We start from the raw sequence: 18,636 nt of genomic DNA, 5'->3' as shown, positions 1-18,636 counted from the left end.
GTCATTGAGAGTTGTCAATTATTTAATTACTTAATTAGTATGTGAGAATTGAATAGAGAGTAGTGTAGAATAAGAAAGGTGGTAAGGTGTCCCAAATGGAGTGCCGCCAATATGATTTGTCTAGCTACCTTGTGTTCCACGGAATTTGTGATAATAATAATAATTTATAGTAACATGCCATCATCAGTATGCCTAATCACCTCTTTGATGTCAAATACTAAAAAAACTTTCAGCGACACAATTTAGTTAAATGTCAAATAAATGGTAATTACGTATTTAGCGGTGCAAATCCATAGTCAATTTGTCATTTTCTTTGGTTGAATATCACAAAATTACTTATATAATATGAAATTAAGTATTGATAAAGTTATAGAACAACTCAATTGATTCAATAACTTAACAATAAATTCGTTCCGCCAAACTCAAGAATTAAATTTTTAAAGAACTTATCTTGTCTAGTTAGTCGGAAAGACATGTGTTAACCTAATTAGTTGGGAGGACATAAAATGAGACTATTTATGAATCATTTAATCAAAATAGCCTTGAATATATTGTCGTTTTCATATTCAAAATAATTTTTAAAATTGACCTAACTAAAAGAAAAATTAGTTATGAATATCATATCAATAGAGATAATGTATGATTATATATTTTCAATTCAAATAATTTTATTTAATTTTTGTCATGAATATTTTTTATAATGTTTCGACATACTTTAATTTCCTACTCCTGGTCAACAATATTTCTGACTCCGACCCATAACATAAGCCAACCTACACCTAGCGGGTGCTAAATTAGGTTGACAAGTATGTTGCGTTTCAGAATTAATTGGTCACATCTACCAACCAGAGCTTGCCACGTTAGTGGCAATATATCATGATTGCAGCGTTAATATAGTGAAACTTTACTACAAAGTGTGTAATTGACGCCATTTGATTCTTTAATTATTCATGGGGGAAAAAAAATAAAAGAAAGAAAAAAAGAAAAAGTCTAAATTGATAGGATTGGGATAGGATAGAAGAAAGAAAGGTTGGTGGGCATGATGATCGGAGTAAGATGGATGGAGGGGTTGTGAATTATTGAGATGATTGCTGGGCACCTTGGGGACATATGGGGTCATTCTTAAAAGCCAATCCTTTGACGTATCAACCATAATCATCTCTCTTCATTTCTAAGTTTTTGTCCAACTATACTCTTAAATAAATAAATATATTAGTAAAGTTGCTTACTTTACTAGCTTTCTAAATCTATCTATCAAACCCTATTCTAATCCCACTTCCTTAATTTTTGGCTTATACTAGCTAGCTAGCAAGGCCCTCCTATACATGTGTGGAGTGTTTCGATTTAGTGAACACGGTTGAAAAATGTGTGATTTCAATCTTTATCACTTTTCAATTAATTAAAAATAGATAAAGATTAGTGAGGCCAAGTACCTTATGCACAGATAACATTCGGGTTGGACTCCCATATGGGCGGTTGTGAGTTCGAGCCTTAGTGAATGCGTTATTGACTCTTTGTGTGAAAGTAGTTATGACTGGATTTTTTTTTTTTAACTTTTTAGAAAATTGGAGAATTGAAGAACAAAAATAGAAAATAAACAGAAAAAATATAAGGTCTAGAAATCACTCGAAATGAAACTTGTGTTAATTATATAACGTTAATCTAAAAAAAAATTGAAAATGTAAGTGTTACTAGACAAGATTTCTAAATAGAAAATAGAGAATGGAAACTGAAAAGTTAGAAAATATAAAACATAAAACAATTTCCGTTAGTAAATGAACCCTGAATTTTTCTACCACCTAGCAAATGAGGAAAAAAGAAGAAGAAGAAGAAGAAGAAGAAGAAGGGAGGAGCAGGGTCGTATTTTAACTTTTTGTGGCCCTGTTCTGATAAATAAATGTGGCCCTACTAAAATAATAATTTTTAAAATCAATATATGCAAGTTTGGAACCTTTGACCTCCAAGTGAAAATACACTAAATACACATTCTTACCATCTCTTCATAGAACCTTTTTAGATTTAATTGAAAACTTTTTATTTTTATTTCTAAACTAGTTAGGTAAAAATTAAATATTGGACCTCTAAAATTTGGGGCCCCTCTAAAATTGGGGGCCCTGTGTGCGGTAGCCCAGCTTGCACAGCCTAAAATCCGGCCCTGGGGAGGAGGGAGAATATGAGGGGATGAAGGTTTTGGTTTTTGTCAAATTTCTTTTTAATTTTAATTTTTGTTTGGCTTCTTGCAAGATTTTACGAGAAACTCATAAAGCCAAAGACAAAAAGTTTTTTTATTGTTGTTCATGGTTTAAAAAAATCAAATTTAATAGATTATATGAAATTTAAATTTAAGACAAAAATAAAATTGTTAAACTTTATAGTGGATCAAAACCAGTTGACTAGTCTAAACAGTTCATATTTAATTTCAACTCGTTTTGACTAGTGTGATGTAGCTTGTAATAAATTTGAATTGAAAGTTAAGAGAGAGAGGTTAATTAGGAGGGAGTTAATAATGAACGTTATGAAGTTTAAGTCATTCAACCTTGATCTTTTTACTTAAAAATATAATTAATCAAAGGGAAAATGGCACTTTTTGTCCCTGAGTTATATACTTATAGTACTTTTTCCCCCTTAATTATTTAGGTAAGCACATTAGCTCCCTCAATTATTCTAAAAGTGGTGCTTTTTCCCCATGATATATTAAATTGACATTTATACCCTTAAAGTAAACATTTTATTTATTTTACTACTCCAACAAATTATTGCGTATACGTAGGGATGACCACGGATCGGTTTGAATTGAACTGGATACTAAAGCAATCGAATTAATAGTTTTCGGTTATAGTTCAAATCTAGAACCCAATATTTAAATGTCAATTTATTAAAATTATGTATCAAAAAAATTGAATCTTGAACCGTGAACCGGCGGTTCCGGATTCGATTCGCGATTTTGAACCGTCTTTATTTTAAAATCTTATTTTTTATTTTAAAATAGTCTAAATTCAACAATAAATGTATTTTATTTTTTTAGTTCGGAACATGAACCGTCCGTTCCGGTTCACGATTTTAATAAACTCTAAATATCGAATTTCGATTCTAAATTGTAATTGGAATATTTCGGTTTGGTTGCTATAGTGTTTGTTTGGTTTGAACCAAATTATGGTCATAATTTGTTGGAGAAAAAAAATAAATTAAATATTTAGTTTAAGGGTAAATATGTCCATTTAATATTTCAGGGGGAAAAATAGCCACTTCAATAATTTAGGGGAGAAAAATGCTATAGATATATAACACAGGGGGGAAAAGGTGTCATTTTCCCTTAATCAAATTTTAATATAAAATTATTAAATTCCATACAACAATCAAAACGAGTTGACTCATACAACAAACGCACAAAGTATCAACATTCCATTAAACTTTTATTATAATATAGCCAAAATCTTATATTCTAATTCAAATATACATTCATCCTAATTCACACAATTACTTTGTGTAACTACAATTGGTTATGGTGATTCCATAAAGTGTTTTTTATATAATGTTTAAAATCTAAACAGGTTAAAAACAACAGTTTAAAATCGTTGTTTTTCATATATAAGACAATAGTTAAAATCGTTGTCTACTCTTCAAATTATTAAGAATACAGTAGGTTTCAACAACATACAATAGACAACGGTTAAAAACTGTTGTCTTTTCTACAAAAGACAACAGTTTAAAATCATTGTCTATGTGTGTGACTTTTAACAACATTGGTTTAAAAAACACTCAATAGACAACGGTTCAAAAGACAACGGTTTAAAACCGTTGTCTATGTGTGTGACTTTTAACAATACTGGTTTCAACAACACTCAATAGACAATAGTTCAAAAACCGTTGTCTTTTCTAGAAAAGACAAACGTTGTCTATGTGTGTGACTTTTAACCACACTGGTTTCAACAACACACAATAGACGACGGCTCAAAAATCGTTGTTGTCTTTTCTAGAAAAGACAAACGTTGTCTATGTGTGTGACTTTTAACTACACTGGTTTCAACAACACACAATAGACGACGGCTCAAAAATCGTTGTTGTCTTTTCTAGAAAAGACAACGGTTAAAAACCGTTAGTCTATGTGCGTGACTTTTAACAACACCGATTTCAACAACACTTAATTGACAACGGTTCAAAAACCATTGTTGTTTCTAGAAAAGACAACGATTAAAAACCGTTGTCTATACACAGGACTTACAACAACACTGGCTTCAACAACAGAAATTTTACCCCTACGACAACGGTTCTATATGCATTTTTCTTGTAGTGATATGATCGACTTATATAGAAGTGCGACATGTTAAAGAGTTTTAAATTAAATCACCTTCTTCTCCAAAGTAACAAGTGGATGTGACCCGAATCAAACTCAAACTAATCTCACAGTAATAGAGATACCGGATGTTGTATGTATATATTCACCATGTGTATGTCATGCAATTATAAAACCATATATATGATCAACTCCTATAAAAGTGTAACATGTTAAAGAGCTTTAGGTCCTCCTTCTCCCAAGTAAAGAGTGGACGTGACCCGAACCAAATTCAAATTAATTTCATAGTAATAGAGATACCAGGCCATATGTTGTATGTATATATTCACCATGTGTCATGCAACTATAAGATTAGATGATTGACTCCTGTAAAAGTGTGACTACATGTCAAAGAGCTCGAGGTTTCACCTTCCCCAAGTAAAGAGTGGACGGTGATACTAGATGTTGTATGTATATATTCACTCTAGCTGTGTCATTCAACTGTACTATAAGATTAGATGACCGACTCGTGTAGAATTGAAGTGCAACATGTTAAAGCTAAGAGCTCTAGGTCTCGCCTTCTCAAGTAAAGAGTGGCTGTGATCTGAACCAAATTCAAATTAGTTTCACCGTAATAGAGATACCAGATGTTGTATGTGTATGTTCAGTTATTCACCATGAATTATAATGAATGAAGAAGTGATATTAGTTGATTGAATTTAATTAATTGTATAGTAGAAGATGATGGTATGCATGGGCATTGAAACTGATTAGTCGTTGCCCCATTTGCAGCCACAGCATGTGAACATACATTATATTGTTGAAACGGCAGCAATATAATTCCAATCAATTAATTAACCTAGCTAGGTATGTGGGTTTTGTCGGATAGGATCCAAATTAAAGGTTTGGAATTGAAGTCGCAGAAATAATGATATTGGGACACTGACTAATACCAAAAGGATTGACAATTGGGAGAAATGAGAACACAAAAATCAAACCTAAGTTGATTGTAAATGTGGACTTGGTCGTCTAACAACTACTGCTACGTTGTATGTATAATGTGTGTGGTGTGTATCATATCGTACAATAAAAACCTCTTTTAATTTAATTCTCTCCGTCCACCTTTCAGTACTACGGCATCGCTTTTCTTTATTCTAGCTTCCTCATGCCCCATTTCCACGCCATTCCTCCCTCAACCCTCCGGTCCACATTTCAATTTCAATCTCATCATTTTCATTTTTATTTTTATTTTTATTTTTTGAGATATTATTATTCTCATTTTAATATTCAGGGTAACCCACAACCCATAACCTGCATAATGCAATCGTTATATCGTCAATTAAGATTTATCATGACCATTGTGAATGTATATTCAGTTAACACGGATTATATTTTAAATAACTGAATGTAACAAATTGAATGTACATAATATAGAGTTATAGACCAAGGTTCAATGCACATAGTAAATCTGGTGAGAGCAATAAATCTGAGAAGAATAATATTTCTGGAAAAATGAATTGTCACTGCGGGAAATTATGGAATTTCCGACCACCTGAAAGTGATCTTAAATCAAGTCGAAAGCCTTGTTCCGACCACTTTTGGTATCCGGAAAAACCTTTGTTGCTATTTCTGACCACTTTTTGCTTTCGACTTGATATAAGATTATTTTCAGGTGGTCGTAAATTCCATAATTTCCAGTAGTGTGTTATTGAATACTTAATAGTACAATATACATGAATGAAGGAACTATATGCATATATAGGGATATAAAGATTTCTAGACGGGCGAGGAAGAATGCTTGTAAAAGATCTAAATAAATATATTTTTTTTTTGAATGCATCTAAATAAATATATAATTATATAAATATGTTTAAAATGTGTTCTTAGCATAGTTGGTTTCAATCGTGGTAAATTAAATGAAAGATCAAGGGTTCAAGTAGTCTTCTTATCAACAAGATTTTAATGGGTTATACGGCCCAATCAACCCGTATAACTTGTACCTCCACACGAGTTATGCAAGTCGGGTTGAAAATTCTCCAACCCAATTCGTCTAAAATACAAGTTAACCAACCCGGCCTATGCAAGTCGGGTTGAAAATTCGGTGGGGATACGGGTTATATGATCCAACTCGTATAACTTGTACCTCTACACGAGTTATCGTAAAAAATACGGGTTAAACAAGCTCAACCCGACGGGTGACAAGCTCAACCCGACGGGTGACAGCTCTAGTAGGAATAGAGGCTTTGGGCAAGTAAAGTCAGGTCAATTTCAACAATATGTCTATGACGTAAGGCCAGTTCAACAATATGTCTATGATATCTCTCAACGCGGCCGTTTTGTTCATGAGTATAGATACATGATTGGCAATGTTTAATCCCAAGACTAAGAAAGAGTGCCAAGTTTCTTCACTTCTTGTATTCACCATCTAAGATCAAACTGAATGGCTTTGACTTTGGTGGAAAATGCACGTTCAACCATTGCTCTAAATTGATTAATAATAGCATAGATGTATGTCTTTAGTTTCATGATAAAGAACCAAGTATATCTAGAATAATTATCAATAGATACAATGAAGAACGATGACCTACATTCGATAAAATCAAGAATTGTCCTCAAATATCTGTGTAAATTAAATCTAAAATAGACGAACTAGATGTTGTAGCTCTTTATAGAGGAAATCTTGGATTTCCCTAGTTGATAGGCAGAACGAATAGAATTACTACTATCACTTGATGACTTTGGCACTGAACAATGACGTAGAATTTAATGTAGTGCTCTAGAATAAGGGTGACCAAGACGATTGTACCAAACTTCTAATGACACTTTGGATATGACGAATGTCACACGTTTTTGTACCGGAAGTTTGTATAGTCCCCTGAGCTCTCTCCTCTAAGTAGAATATGATTGATGGTGAGGTCCTTCACAACAAAAATGGATGGATGAAACTAAAAAAAAAAAAAAACATTATTGAATACTTGAATAATACAATATACATGAAAGGACTATTTATCTGGATATAAAGAGTCCTAATCAGACAAAAAATAATACAATGAATATAAAAAAGAAGAATTCTAGCATGATTATGAGATATAGTCCTAATGAACCTGATCTACGATTTAATTGTGTGAAGAATGTTGGGGTTTTACTGGGATTGTTGTGACAGAATACAGATGGTCTGGATCCCATGAATCATCATGGGCTGGATCGGGTTGCCCATCATAAAATGGATTAGTATCCAACAAATTCAGTACTATATTTTGAGTTGGGGTGCCATAGAATCCATTATCAACAATTTATAAATATAAAAATCAATATGTCCTTAACAATAATAATAATGATAATAAATTATATTATTATATAGTTATGTAATTAAAAACTTTCACGAGGATATAATAGTCCATCTATGTTATATTTTCTTTCCAAGTCAGAAAACAAAGTACCACGCTTTTCCACAGAATTTATTTTCCTCAACTCTATGAACTCCACTTTGAATAAAAAAATATTTTCCATTCAACCAAACAACATAAAACAAAATTTTCTTCCACTTTTAAGAAAACATTTTCCATGAAAAATATTTTCCAGAACCAAACACCCCTTAATCCTACATTGGCAATCAATTGTTGTAATCATCCTATGAAGGTAAAACAATTATTGAGCTGGTAGGGCCTAGGGAGGAACCTTTGATCACTTCAATTTCATCATAGTTCCAAGCAGGATCAGTAGGGTCCGATTCCAAGAAACAGTGATGGGCATTCACCTGTGGTGAATCTAACCTCAAACTTTACTGTATCAACTGCCAACAAATGTAGTTTTAACCAGAATAATGAGAACCAACACAACAGCTAAGTACAGATAAGTAAAGAACAATGGTTCAGTAGACAGTATTTTGGAAGAAGAAGAAGGAAAGAGCACGAGAAAACTACATGAATCGGGGCCGAATCAAGAAACCTGCAACATCATCTATCAGGAACAAACCTTTTTTTTTAAAAAAAAAAACAAAAACGAAACAAAGATTGCAGTACCTTCTCGTAGAAGAGCTTGTGCTGTTTTTGAGATGAACCCATTTCTTGATTTGATAAAACATATCAGCAAGTTACTTAAAAGCCTCGGGAGTGGCAAAGAATGAAAGAAAAAGCTATATTACACTCCCTGATTCATTAAGCTTCATATGATATCTCTTCTGTCCTACTTTGATCTGTTGCAGCCAAAATCTTCATTTCTTTCATAGACTATACAGTCATATCTTGTTTCCCAAAACCAGATTTTACTTTCCTCCATTGATCTCCTTCACAAAACCTGCAAAATAGACACATATTGCTACTCTAATTACTCTATTGTTAGCAAACTTCAGCCTCTAAAAACCTCAAATTTTCCACTCTTGAGTCTATGATCAACCCAACCATAATATATTCACAATTTCACATTTCCTAGGCACCAAACATATTCCTCAATCAGTTTGAATGTAATAATCATCCTCAAATGAAATTAATTCATTTTACTTTTCCTGCAACTTAAAAATGGTACATAATTCATACTTTAAAAAATTTATTTCATTCTCAGTACACTGGCTTAGCATATGAATATAGATATTTAAATATTACTCCGTAGTCCGTACTTCACATAATTGAGGACTACCAATCCAAAACTCGACAGTTTTTGCAGAGCAGAAAAAAGGGGCAGTCATGCAGCAGGAAGGAATCCAAGGGTTTCTGTCTTTCTGATATTTAATTGAGAAAAAGAGGAAAAGTCCAATGTGGGAATTTTATCAAACAAGTGAACTTACTTTTTGCCTATCGGCCTAAAAACAAATAAATAAATAAATAAAAATAAAATAACACTATATCACCCTAGCAAAAGTTCATAACTTCATATTACACATTGACTTTAGAAAATATATTGTCTTGTGGTTTATATCATCAACCCCATAAGCACAATTACTTGTATATGCACAATAAGTTATCGCTTTTGGAGAATGCAAGCCCGTGAAATAAAGATATCATCAAGTTAAAGCAGAAACCTTTGAAACAACCACTAGCAAACCATGTCTCCAAAAGAATTTTTGAGATCAAAAGGTGAAATTCTTCAACTTTGTGCAAGATAAAGGTCGTGATGGTCACCTGCACAAACTTACAAAGCTTAAGGACCTTCTACTACTTGCTTCAATGCAAGAAGTTGAAGTCATTAGCCCATTTTGAACGATTTGAAAAGCATAGTGTCTAAAATAACGAAATGTCGTGTGCAAAACTCCTGCATCATGTAGGTTCAGGGAAAGGAAAACCATATATCAAAAAGTAAAATAATGAACTAAGAAACGGAGATGCTATTACTTGTGCATTATATATATATATAACATAACAGTAATTCCATTTTAATTTCTTAAGCAGATCAGCTTCACTCAAGAATATTACATTTGAAAAATTACTTTCATCCTTTTTATCTCTTTCTGCATCCCACAGAATGTTGTCCTTGTTGATGGACAAATCATGCAAATTTTAGTCAATAATTGAGACTGAAATAGCCCCATTCATACACTAATGTAACATTAAAATGAAGAGGCAAACTGCTTTGCCACTCGGAAGTTCATACCTTTATCTAAATAATGCATCTACAGATTTTATCTTCTTCGTTGAACGGAAATAGCCATGGAATTTTGTATGTTTTGCTCTAAATACAGAAACTATACCAGCACTGTTCATAGTTTGTATAATGGGAATGTTTCATAGAAGAATGAAACTAACAAAGAAATGGAATGAAACTTTCATTCTTTTAACATGGATGGGGTAAATTACAGAGATTCTGCAAATGCAAAGTAGGCTCTTTTTCTTTTTCTTGTGAGGCAAACAGAAAATAACCTGCATTTTATGAACTTTTCCTTCTCATGTGATGAATGTTCAGAGGCGTTCCTTCGAATAGATCCAACAAATAATTCTCTAGATCTTCAGGCGTATATTTTATGTACTTCCCTGAATGTCTGCCACTCTCTAGATGACTACCAAATCGCCCCATAAAGGAGCGATATGCTGGAATCACTTTTTCTGAAATGGATATTCGAAGCTCTTCACGAAGTTGAGCATCTGGCACCTTCCAAGAAGTTTGAATCCTATAAAGTTCTTCAAAGCAGGCGTTGAAGTTCTTAAACCTTTCTTTCAGGGCAACTTTTGAGGCACTACTTGAGCTGCCACCAATGCCTTCATCCTTCAAACAAGACAACACTTTGCTCCATGAAGCTCTAAGATAACCTGTGGCGAATTGTCTGACCTGACCATGCCGCTTACGTACCCACAAATCACCCAAGTGCTTCCGAAGCTCAGAGTCTTTAACTTTCTGAACTATGTACAGTAAATTGTTCATCAAAAATATATATTGCATCCCACTATCCTCATACATCCTCGACTTCTCTTCAAGATTAGCTTCCAAAGACTTTATCAACAAGGACAACCGTCTTGCAAAGCGTGATTTACTCTCCAACTCGCTATCATTGCTATCATCAACTTGCAGGCCATCAGATTCCAACTCACTCTCAACATTCGGTAAAAGGTCATTAATTGTATTGCTATAGTCCACCAGCAATTTAACATAATTCATAACATAGCGAGTTAATGGGTGAATTTCAGCACCTTGTATAGGTGTTTTGGAAGCCTCTCCCCGAACTGCATTTTCAAACTCCACAAATGTCCCAATAGCTGCTTCTCCTAAGCCATCCAAAACTCCCTTAGCCTCGCTAAGGACCATTTCCCCAGCCTCATGACAAAAAAGAACTTCTAAATCAGGTAAAACAGCAGAAAGAGCATCATACATGTCCAGAATTCTAAATAACTTCTCTGAAGACCTCCGGGCTATGACAACAGCCTCCCCAAAATTCAAGAGCTGCATTAGACACCCTTTTGCAGTCTCAATGAAACATATTTCTTTGGTCAGTTCAGAGCCATCAAAAATCTGTTCGCAAAGTTGTTTTTCAGCAGACAGAAGAACTCTCACCATAATTTTCACAGCATATATCCATTTCTTCATTTTCTCATCCAGAGATCGCCACTCGATCCTCTGGACTTCCTCAATGCTCAACTTCTCAACGCCAAGAATCGACAAACACTCATCCAGTACATCTCGACGTACAGTAGAATACACTTGACAGCATTCCTTTTCATAGCCGGATCGGATCATACGGTCTGCAATCTCTTTCAGGTCAACAGTAGCATCAGGATTGATTAAATCGAGGGACAATTCAATACCTCCGAGGCTGGGCCCCCTCAAGTGATTGTACCTCCCACTGCTGCCGTCCTCCTGACCTTCAGAAACAGTGCCAGTCTCGAAATCAGGAATTTCAGAAGCAGAGGCAGACATCGAGGAGCGGCGGAGGAAGGAGGAGTTGTGGAGGCGTTCGGAGTCGAGGGGGATAGTGCTCCGAATGAGGATGTGACGGAACTCTTCCTCGAGGTGTGCCATGGCAAGCTGAAGAGCAGCCTCCGCTCGGTCCATAACGGCATCGGCGTTGTCCGGCGGTAGATCCAGATCCTCGGTCAACCGAATAATCTCGTCAACGGCAGCGAGGTAGACTTCGGAGGAAGGGGGATCGCCGACGCCGCCGTCCAGGATAAGCTTCTCAGCCTCCTCGAAGCGACGATCGAGAAAGGAATCGTCGTCTCCCGCGGCGGCGGCGGCAGCTTTGGCGGACGAAGGAGTAGAGGTTGCGGAAGAAGAAGCCATGAAATTGGAGAGGTTGGAGAGGCGATTGTCGAAGCTGGAGAAGATGAGAAGCATGTCATCAGTGTTGACGTTTGTGGAGGTGTGGAGGCTCTTCACGATCTGCTGCGCTGTCGCCAGAACCCTATCTTGCCCTTCCATCGCGCCTCTATGTCTCTCTGTCTTTCTTTCTCTCTCTACACCACCCTCCTTCTCTCTCTATATATATACACACTCATTCACCGTATGTATCTATTACTCCCTTTTCCGTATTATTCTGCGTATAAATATTAAATATATATATCCTTCATCTAATTTCAGCTCATGTGTCTTTTCATTTTCTTTTTACTTTTTTCTTTTTTTCTTTTTTTTTTTTTCTCAATATATATACTAATTTAAATTTTATAAATATGTCCTTTTTTCAAGCATAACAATTACTTTAACGGCTCTTCAGTTTTCGGCTCCTAACTTATAGCTTTTCAACTTTCAGCTCTTTTTCATTTTCAGTTAAGTTTGTCAAACATAGCCTAAATGATAAGGTCGAGCCTCACTGGAGGCAATGTTGACTCTTTGTGCATGAATATTTCGCTTTTTATGAGTAAAGATTTACCTCATAAATAAAATACTAAAATCTATTTATTTATATGATTCCACTAATTTTTTTTTTATAATCTATATATATTATTTGCAATCATTTTTTTTTTATCACCAATGTAATTCAAAATGTAATATCTAAAAGAGATTAAATATACCAAAAAAGATCATGTCTATATTATTATATAGGATTCTTATGTCCTTATTTGAATGAAAAGATCAAATCAAATATGGTATCCATTTATTATGTTTCTGATAGTGAATTACTTGTTGAAAAATCCTTATTAGTTCTCTAACGTATCATAATGCCATTAACATAACAAATACGAAACTTCGATACGTCATAAACAACACTTGAATACAAGATAACTACGCAACAAAATATCACCACGAAACCTCGATATGGCATAAACAACACTCAAATACAGGTTAACTACGCAACAAAATATCACCACAAAATCTCGATATGGCATAAACGACACTCAAATACAGGTTAACTACGCAACAAAATATCATCACGAAACCTCGATATGGCATAAACAATACTCGAATACAAGTTAACTACGCAACAAAAAGCACTTGAATACAAGATAACTACGCAACTAAATATCACCACGAAACCTCGATATGGCATAAACAACACTCAAATACAGGTTAACTACGCAACAAAATATCAACACAAAACCTCAATATGGCATAAACAACACTCGAATACAGGATTAACTACGCAACAAAATATCACCACAAAACCTTAATATAAACAACACGCGTATACAGGTTAACTACGCAACAAAATATCACCATGACATTAATCATAACAATACGAAACCTCAATGTGTCATAAACAACACTTGAATACACAATAACTACGGATGCATCGGAATAAAGACATGATACATGTGTGTGATGTATGCATAGGTGCTGCTACAATGAAGTAGCTGCAGCTTAATTACGTGATGCTGCATGAAGACAAGACAAAATAAAAGAAATACCAAACATGCACATGATTGCATCACTATCAAATAAAACAGATGCACATGATATGCATATTTCCCTCAAGTCACACATTGCATGGTTCATTAAGGAATTAAGGACAAAAAGGAAGTTAGAGATCAATAATGTCTCCTTAGGAGAAAAATCTCAACCAATAAGATAGATAGTTGACAAGGAAAAGAATTACTGAAGGTAAAAAAAAAAAGATAGAAATTTCCCCAGTTTTCCATCTTTGGGTTCTATCATCTATCTCACTAAACTAATGTTTCTTTCACCTTCACTGGCACTCAAGTTTTACAGATCTTAACAGTGTTCTTCCTGAGCTTTAATGGCTTTTTGGTTAAGATGATGATGAATTCCAGACTCGAGAGAGTTATTGATCCACCCCAAGATCGCCCCATTTCACGTTGTATCTTGCTGCAAGGTAGTGTGCTCCGATGGGTCCTCGACTTCCATAGGGATAGTACTCGGGAACTATTTTCTTCCCCTCGAGCTCCTTTAATACCGGGGTGAATAGAGACCAAGCAGCATCGAGTTCATCACTGCGAATGAAAAGCCTCCTTTCGCCTTCTATAGCATCGAGAAGCAGTCTTTCATATGCATCCGGGATCTCCTTCGAGTACCTATAATTTAAATTAAAAAAAAATAATAAAAGTTGTAAAGCGGGGACATGGTTGAGTATAGAAGATTCAGCAAATCGTATTTGAAAAAGGTACCTGGTTGAATATAGAAGATTCAGATTACTGCGGTCCAGTCTCATCCCCAAACCCGGGACCTTGTTATTGATCTTCAAATAAATAGCTTCATCGGGCTGGACACGTATAACAAGCTCATTTGTTGCCCGGTCAAGGTCACAGCCAAAGTTTTTGTTGTACAAATTTCCCGGCACGTGCCTAAACTGCACTCTAATCTCGGCACTGGGAAGAAGCAGAATACATAAATAACTGAAAAATTGGAAGGAAATACAAGACTTCACATGATTTAACTTACCTTTTGGTATGTAAAGCTTTCCCGGCTTTCATTAAAAACGGCACACCATCCCATCTAGCATTATCTATGAAAAGAGCGGCAGCAGCAAATGTCGGGGTTACGCTATCCTTTGGTACAGTCTTGTCATCAGTATATCCTGGATAAGTAACTCCCCCTTTCGTATGCCCCTTGTATTGCCCGATTACCACATTGTCAAGTTGTAAAGGCCTCATGGAACGTAAGACTTTTACCTGGAATACACCACCCGTCAGAAAGAGAACTAAAAACTAAAATAAAATAATAATAATAATAATAATAATAATAACAGCAAGCCTTGTAATAAAAGGACTAACCTTTTCATTCCTAATATCTTCTGCGTCTAAACTGACAGGAGTTTCCATGGCAAAGAGGGCAAGGATTTGAAGAAGATGATTTTGCATAATGTCTCTGATTATCCCGTAATGGTCAAAGTAACTGGGAATAGCATTATAATGCATCAGGAACGATGAGTTAACGAAAATTATTTGGATTACGCAAATAGGCCTTAGAGAAGAAGAAAACGTACCCTCCCCGTCCTTCAGTGCCAAAATCTTCAGAAAATAAAAACTGTACATTCCTTATGTATTGCCTTGACCACAGTGGTTCGAATATAAGGTTGGAGAAGCGGAGGACAGAAAGATTCTCCACAAGCTCCTTCCCCAGATAGTGGTCAATCCTATTCGAAAATGAGGGTAAAGTGTCAAAAAAAAAAAAAAAGATTTGATTGACATAATTAGATCATGGGCAAGCTTTCGTACCTGAAAATTTGATCTTCCTTTAAGTACTGCTTAAGAGATCGTGTTAACACAGCAGAGGATTCAGAATCCCGACCAAAGGGCTTCTCCACAATGACTCTAGTCCATCCATGGGCAGACGACGCAGAGACACTTGCACACCGTACAGCATCTATGAATATGTTTGGCGGAATCGACAAATAAAAGAGGCGATTGGAAAGCTTCCCACCCTGTAAATACGCTAATTGATAATCAAAACCAGAACCTAAAGAGAACATAATCATAAAGATATAATGGGAGTGTTTGGTAAATGGCTGTTAGCTGATTGGGTTAGTGGGTTTGACTAGTTGATAGCATTAGCTGATTGTAGAAAAGTGTTTGGTAAATTAGCTGTTAGCTAACTCTCTCAAAAAGCTGATTGAAAAAGCTACTTTGAGTAGCATTTTGAATTTTAGCATTTTGGAGCAATAAGTTGTTACAAAAAGCTAATTAATCAAACACTCATTGATTGTTTAACCAAGTCAAACAGCTAATAGTGGTCAAATAAGCCAAAATTGGCTGATAGGCTAACTATTTGAGAACCTAGTGCAACATACCTCATGCTCCTTGAGTTTTCTATCAAGCTCTGCAAAATTTTCCTCCGAATCATACAGGCCACTATGGTAGAAACACCTTTTTAGGAACTGTTCCATCTTTTCGCCACAGTTTTCCCTGCACATGAAGTTCACCAAAGCTTATTAGCCAATCAACAAACATTACAATCACCGTGAAGCCCCCTGCTTAGAGAGATAGCGAAAGACCAAAACATTTATTGCAAGGACTAAAACGAAAAACATATGGCAGTGCCATGGTGTCCACTGTCCAGTAGTGTATAACAGGACATCAAATCACTATTAGAATAGAAAAGCTTTACCTCTTATCTATCCTGCAAGTAAGAGTTTTGCTAACCATGTTCCTAAGTTCTTCATCAGTCATCTTGCTCCGGGCATAACCATAAATAGTAAAGTGCTGAAACCCCCATAAAACCATAAAACAAATAAGTTACTTATAAAACCCATTCTAAGCATATGGTTCTTCAAACGAACAACAAACAATGCATGCTGGTATAATGTATAAAGAGGAAAGAATTTCGAGACAGACCTCAGGGAGGCAATCTTCATAATAAAGGGCAAAAAGTGCAGGAAATATCTTCTTCTTAGCAAGGTCACCAGATGCCCCCACGACAGTTATACTGACAGTCGAATTACACTTATTCTTAAAACACATAACAGCATCTTTAAGCTCCTCAGGCGGGGAAACTGATGACACCGTGTCTTTCAGTTTCTTCGCTGTAGTTTCATTCCCTGTCGGAGCCAATGGAGACGCTACACAACCTAAAATCGAAGTGCCATTTACACACAAAAATCAACAATGGGTAACACACAAACCTGAAAATCTCTCAACAATACAATTCTTGAATACATCTTATAGCAAATAACACAGTGCTGATGCCATTGATTCAATAATACTAATAAACTATGCATCAAGCCATCAACTAAGGGTAATAATATAACACAGACCAGCAAAGACAGTAATTACCCTAATAATCCTACTATTTCACTAAAGTTTCAAGTAAAATGAAAATCTGTGATTAAAAAATAAAAAAGTAAAGCAATTGAAATTCATAGAATCCAGCTAAAAAGACTCAAAATTTTCACATATGGCAAGAAACTTTGTAATCAATTGCATAGCTCCAGATTCCAGATAGTAAACTAATGCATAACAAACTAATTGAAGATACTAAAAAATGAAGCTTTCAAATAAACAGTATAGAATCAAGACAGCCCAAAGCGAGTTTATAGATTCAAAAGAACAACAAAAAATGGCGATAAAGAAAGTAGGCATCTTTCGTACTTATCACACTCCGCGATGGGCTTCGCTTAGATAGTAAAGAAATATCCCGGGGGGCAACTTTCCGTGAAAAGATCGAAGAAACAGCTATGTTCTTATGGTGACGCAAGACTACAGACGATGAATTTGAGTGCGATGTCGCCGCCGCCGCCGCCGCCGCCGACGATGAAGCACAATTAGCCGCGGAAGAAATCACCATTTCACAATCTCTATAAAGAATCTCAGAAAGTATCCTGCGGAGCAGATTATAACAGAATTGCGAGAATGGGTTCTAAGTTTTCAGAGGAAAGAATGAAAGAGGATTAGTGGTTATAGGGGTCAAATGAGTTCGGAGATGTCGAGAAGACGGACAGACCCTTGAGATCTCCGAAAGGCTGCTCCTCGTATAGGAGTTAAGTTTTAGGATTTGCAAGCAACAAACTATATTGTATATAGCGCCGTACTTGCTTGCACTCCTCATTCTCATTTCTCAACGTAACAGGCTTCTACTATTTGAGTATTCAAAATACGTTTGTTCTTTCAACTTTTAGGCTAATGGGTTAATTAGCCATTGGTCTTACATGGCTTTTTAAACAACCTAAAGGCCACCCCATAATTATTGTACTCCGTAGTTTTAATTTGATTATACATTGTTGATGGTTGTTTGGTAATATAGTTAATTTATCAATTAACTTTAATTTATTTGATCACTATTAGCTGTTTGATTTATTAAATATTCAATATAATTACTTAATTTTTTGTAACAATTTATTGCTTAAAATGTTAAAATTCATTCGATCAGCATTTTGAGAAAATCATTTTGTATGTAATTAACTATCCGCTAACAGCTAATTTACCAAATATATTTCTACAGTCAGTATCAACTATTCAAACTCATTAACTCAGTCAGCTAACAACTATCAACTATTTATCAAACACACCCAATATGTTAATTTCAAGATAAATAATTCAAGTCTAAAGTGTCAATGATCTTGTGGTCTAGTGGCAATGAAGTAACTCTTCCAAATAGGATGTCATGAATTTGAGCCCCAATGGGACGGTATTGATTCTTTGTGCTTCATAAGGCAAAAAAAAAAAAAAAAAAAAAAAAAAAAAAAAAACTAGTCTAAAGTGACTTTATTTGAGAAGTAAAACATCATTTAAATATATAGTATATAATATAATTAAGAAACACTATTTTAAGCAAAATAATCTCATCTACAAGATTAAAGTAGATGTGATATATGATTTAAGTGTTCACTTCGTCAAGGACTACTACTGGTTTAAGGGTCAAGGTTATGCTTTAGTTATTACTCTGTACTAGTATTTGCGCCCGTGCGATGCACGAAATGAATTTGTTGTAATATATTAAGAATATTTTGATTGATATATAATTATTTAAATTAGAACATCAAATATTATATAGTGCAATTGAAGGTATTGTTTGGATCGTTTATGTGTTTTTATGTTATTAATTGCTCAAAT

The 18,636-nt window shown here is 35.0% G+C and overlaps 2 protein-coding genes across 5 annotated transcripts; both read right to left on the bottom strand.

Moving 5' to 3' along the window:
* Window positions 1-8,471: 8,471 nt before the first annotated feature.
* Window positions 8,472-12,205, bottom strand: LOC109193414 (exocyst complex component EXO70B1). 4 transcript variants are annotated; one of them, XR_002056275.1, is made up of 3 exons: window positions 10,126-12,205; window positions 9,291-9,390; window positions 8,472-8,569 (listed from the first exon to the last, which is right to left on the bottom strand). XR_002056275.1 is itself a non-coding variant. In XM_019344271.1 (2 exons), exon 1 carries the CDS (start codon window positions 12,113-12,115, stop codon window positions 10,133-10,135), a length of 1,983 nt encoding a protein of 660 aa, XP_019199816.1. In that variant the 5' UTR covers window positions 12,116-12,205; the 3' UTR covers window positions 8,472-8,569; window positions 10,126-10,132. The 4 variants fall into 4 exon arrangements, 3 of the variants coding, with proteins under 3 accessions (XP_019199816.1, XP_019199815.1, XP_019199817.1); XM_019344271.1 differs by lacking the exon at window positions 9,291-9,390; XM_019344270.1 differs by lacking the exon at window positions 8,472-8,569 and having other exon boundaries at window positions 8,817-9,390.
* Window positions 12,206-13,602: 1,397 nt separating this feature from the next.
* Window positions 13,603-17,670, bottom strand: LOC109193422 (glucose-6-phosphate 1-dehydrogenase, chloroplastic). Its single transcript, XM_019344286.1, has 10 exons — window positions 17,176-17,670; window positions 16,423-16,655; window positions 16,196-16,290; window positions 15,879-15,993; window positions 15,307-15,512; window positions 15,075-15,224; window positions 14,863-14,983; window positions 14,531-14,760; window positions 14,257-14,457; window positions 13,603-14,163 (listed from the first exon to the last, which is right to left on the bottom strand). The coding sequence occupies exons 1-10, from the start codon at window positions 17,369-17,371 to the stop codon at window positions 13,914-13,916; spliced, it is 1,797 nt and encodes a 598-aa protein (XP_019199831.1). The 5' UTR covers window positions 17,372-17,670; the 3' UTR covers window positions 13,603-13,913.
* Between the last annotated feature and the right edge of the window lie 966 nt (window positions 17,671-18,636).

The sequence above is a fragment of the Ipomoea nil genome, unplaced genomic scaffold (genome assembly GCF_001879475.1).
Source record: "Ipomoea nil cultivar Tokyo-kokei standard unplaced genomic scaffold, Asagao_1.1 scaffold1875, whole genome shotgun sequence".
NCBI classification, from domain to species: domain Eukaryota; kingdom Viridiplantae; phylum Streptophyta; class Magnoliopsida; order Solanales; family Convolvulaceae; genus Ipomoea; species Ipomoea nil.
This window is presented reverse-complemented; position numbering and strand designations above follow the sequence as displayed.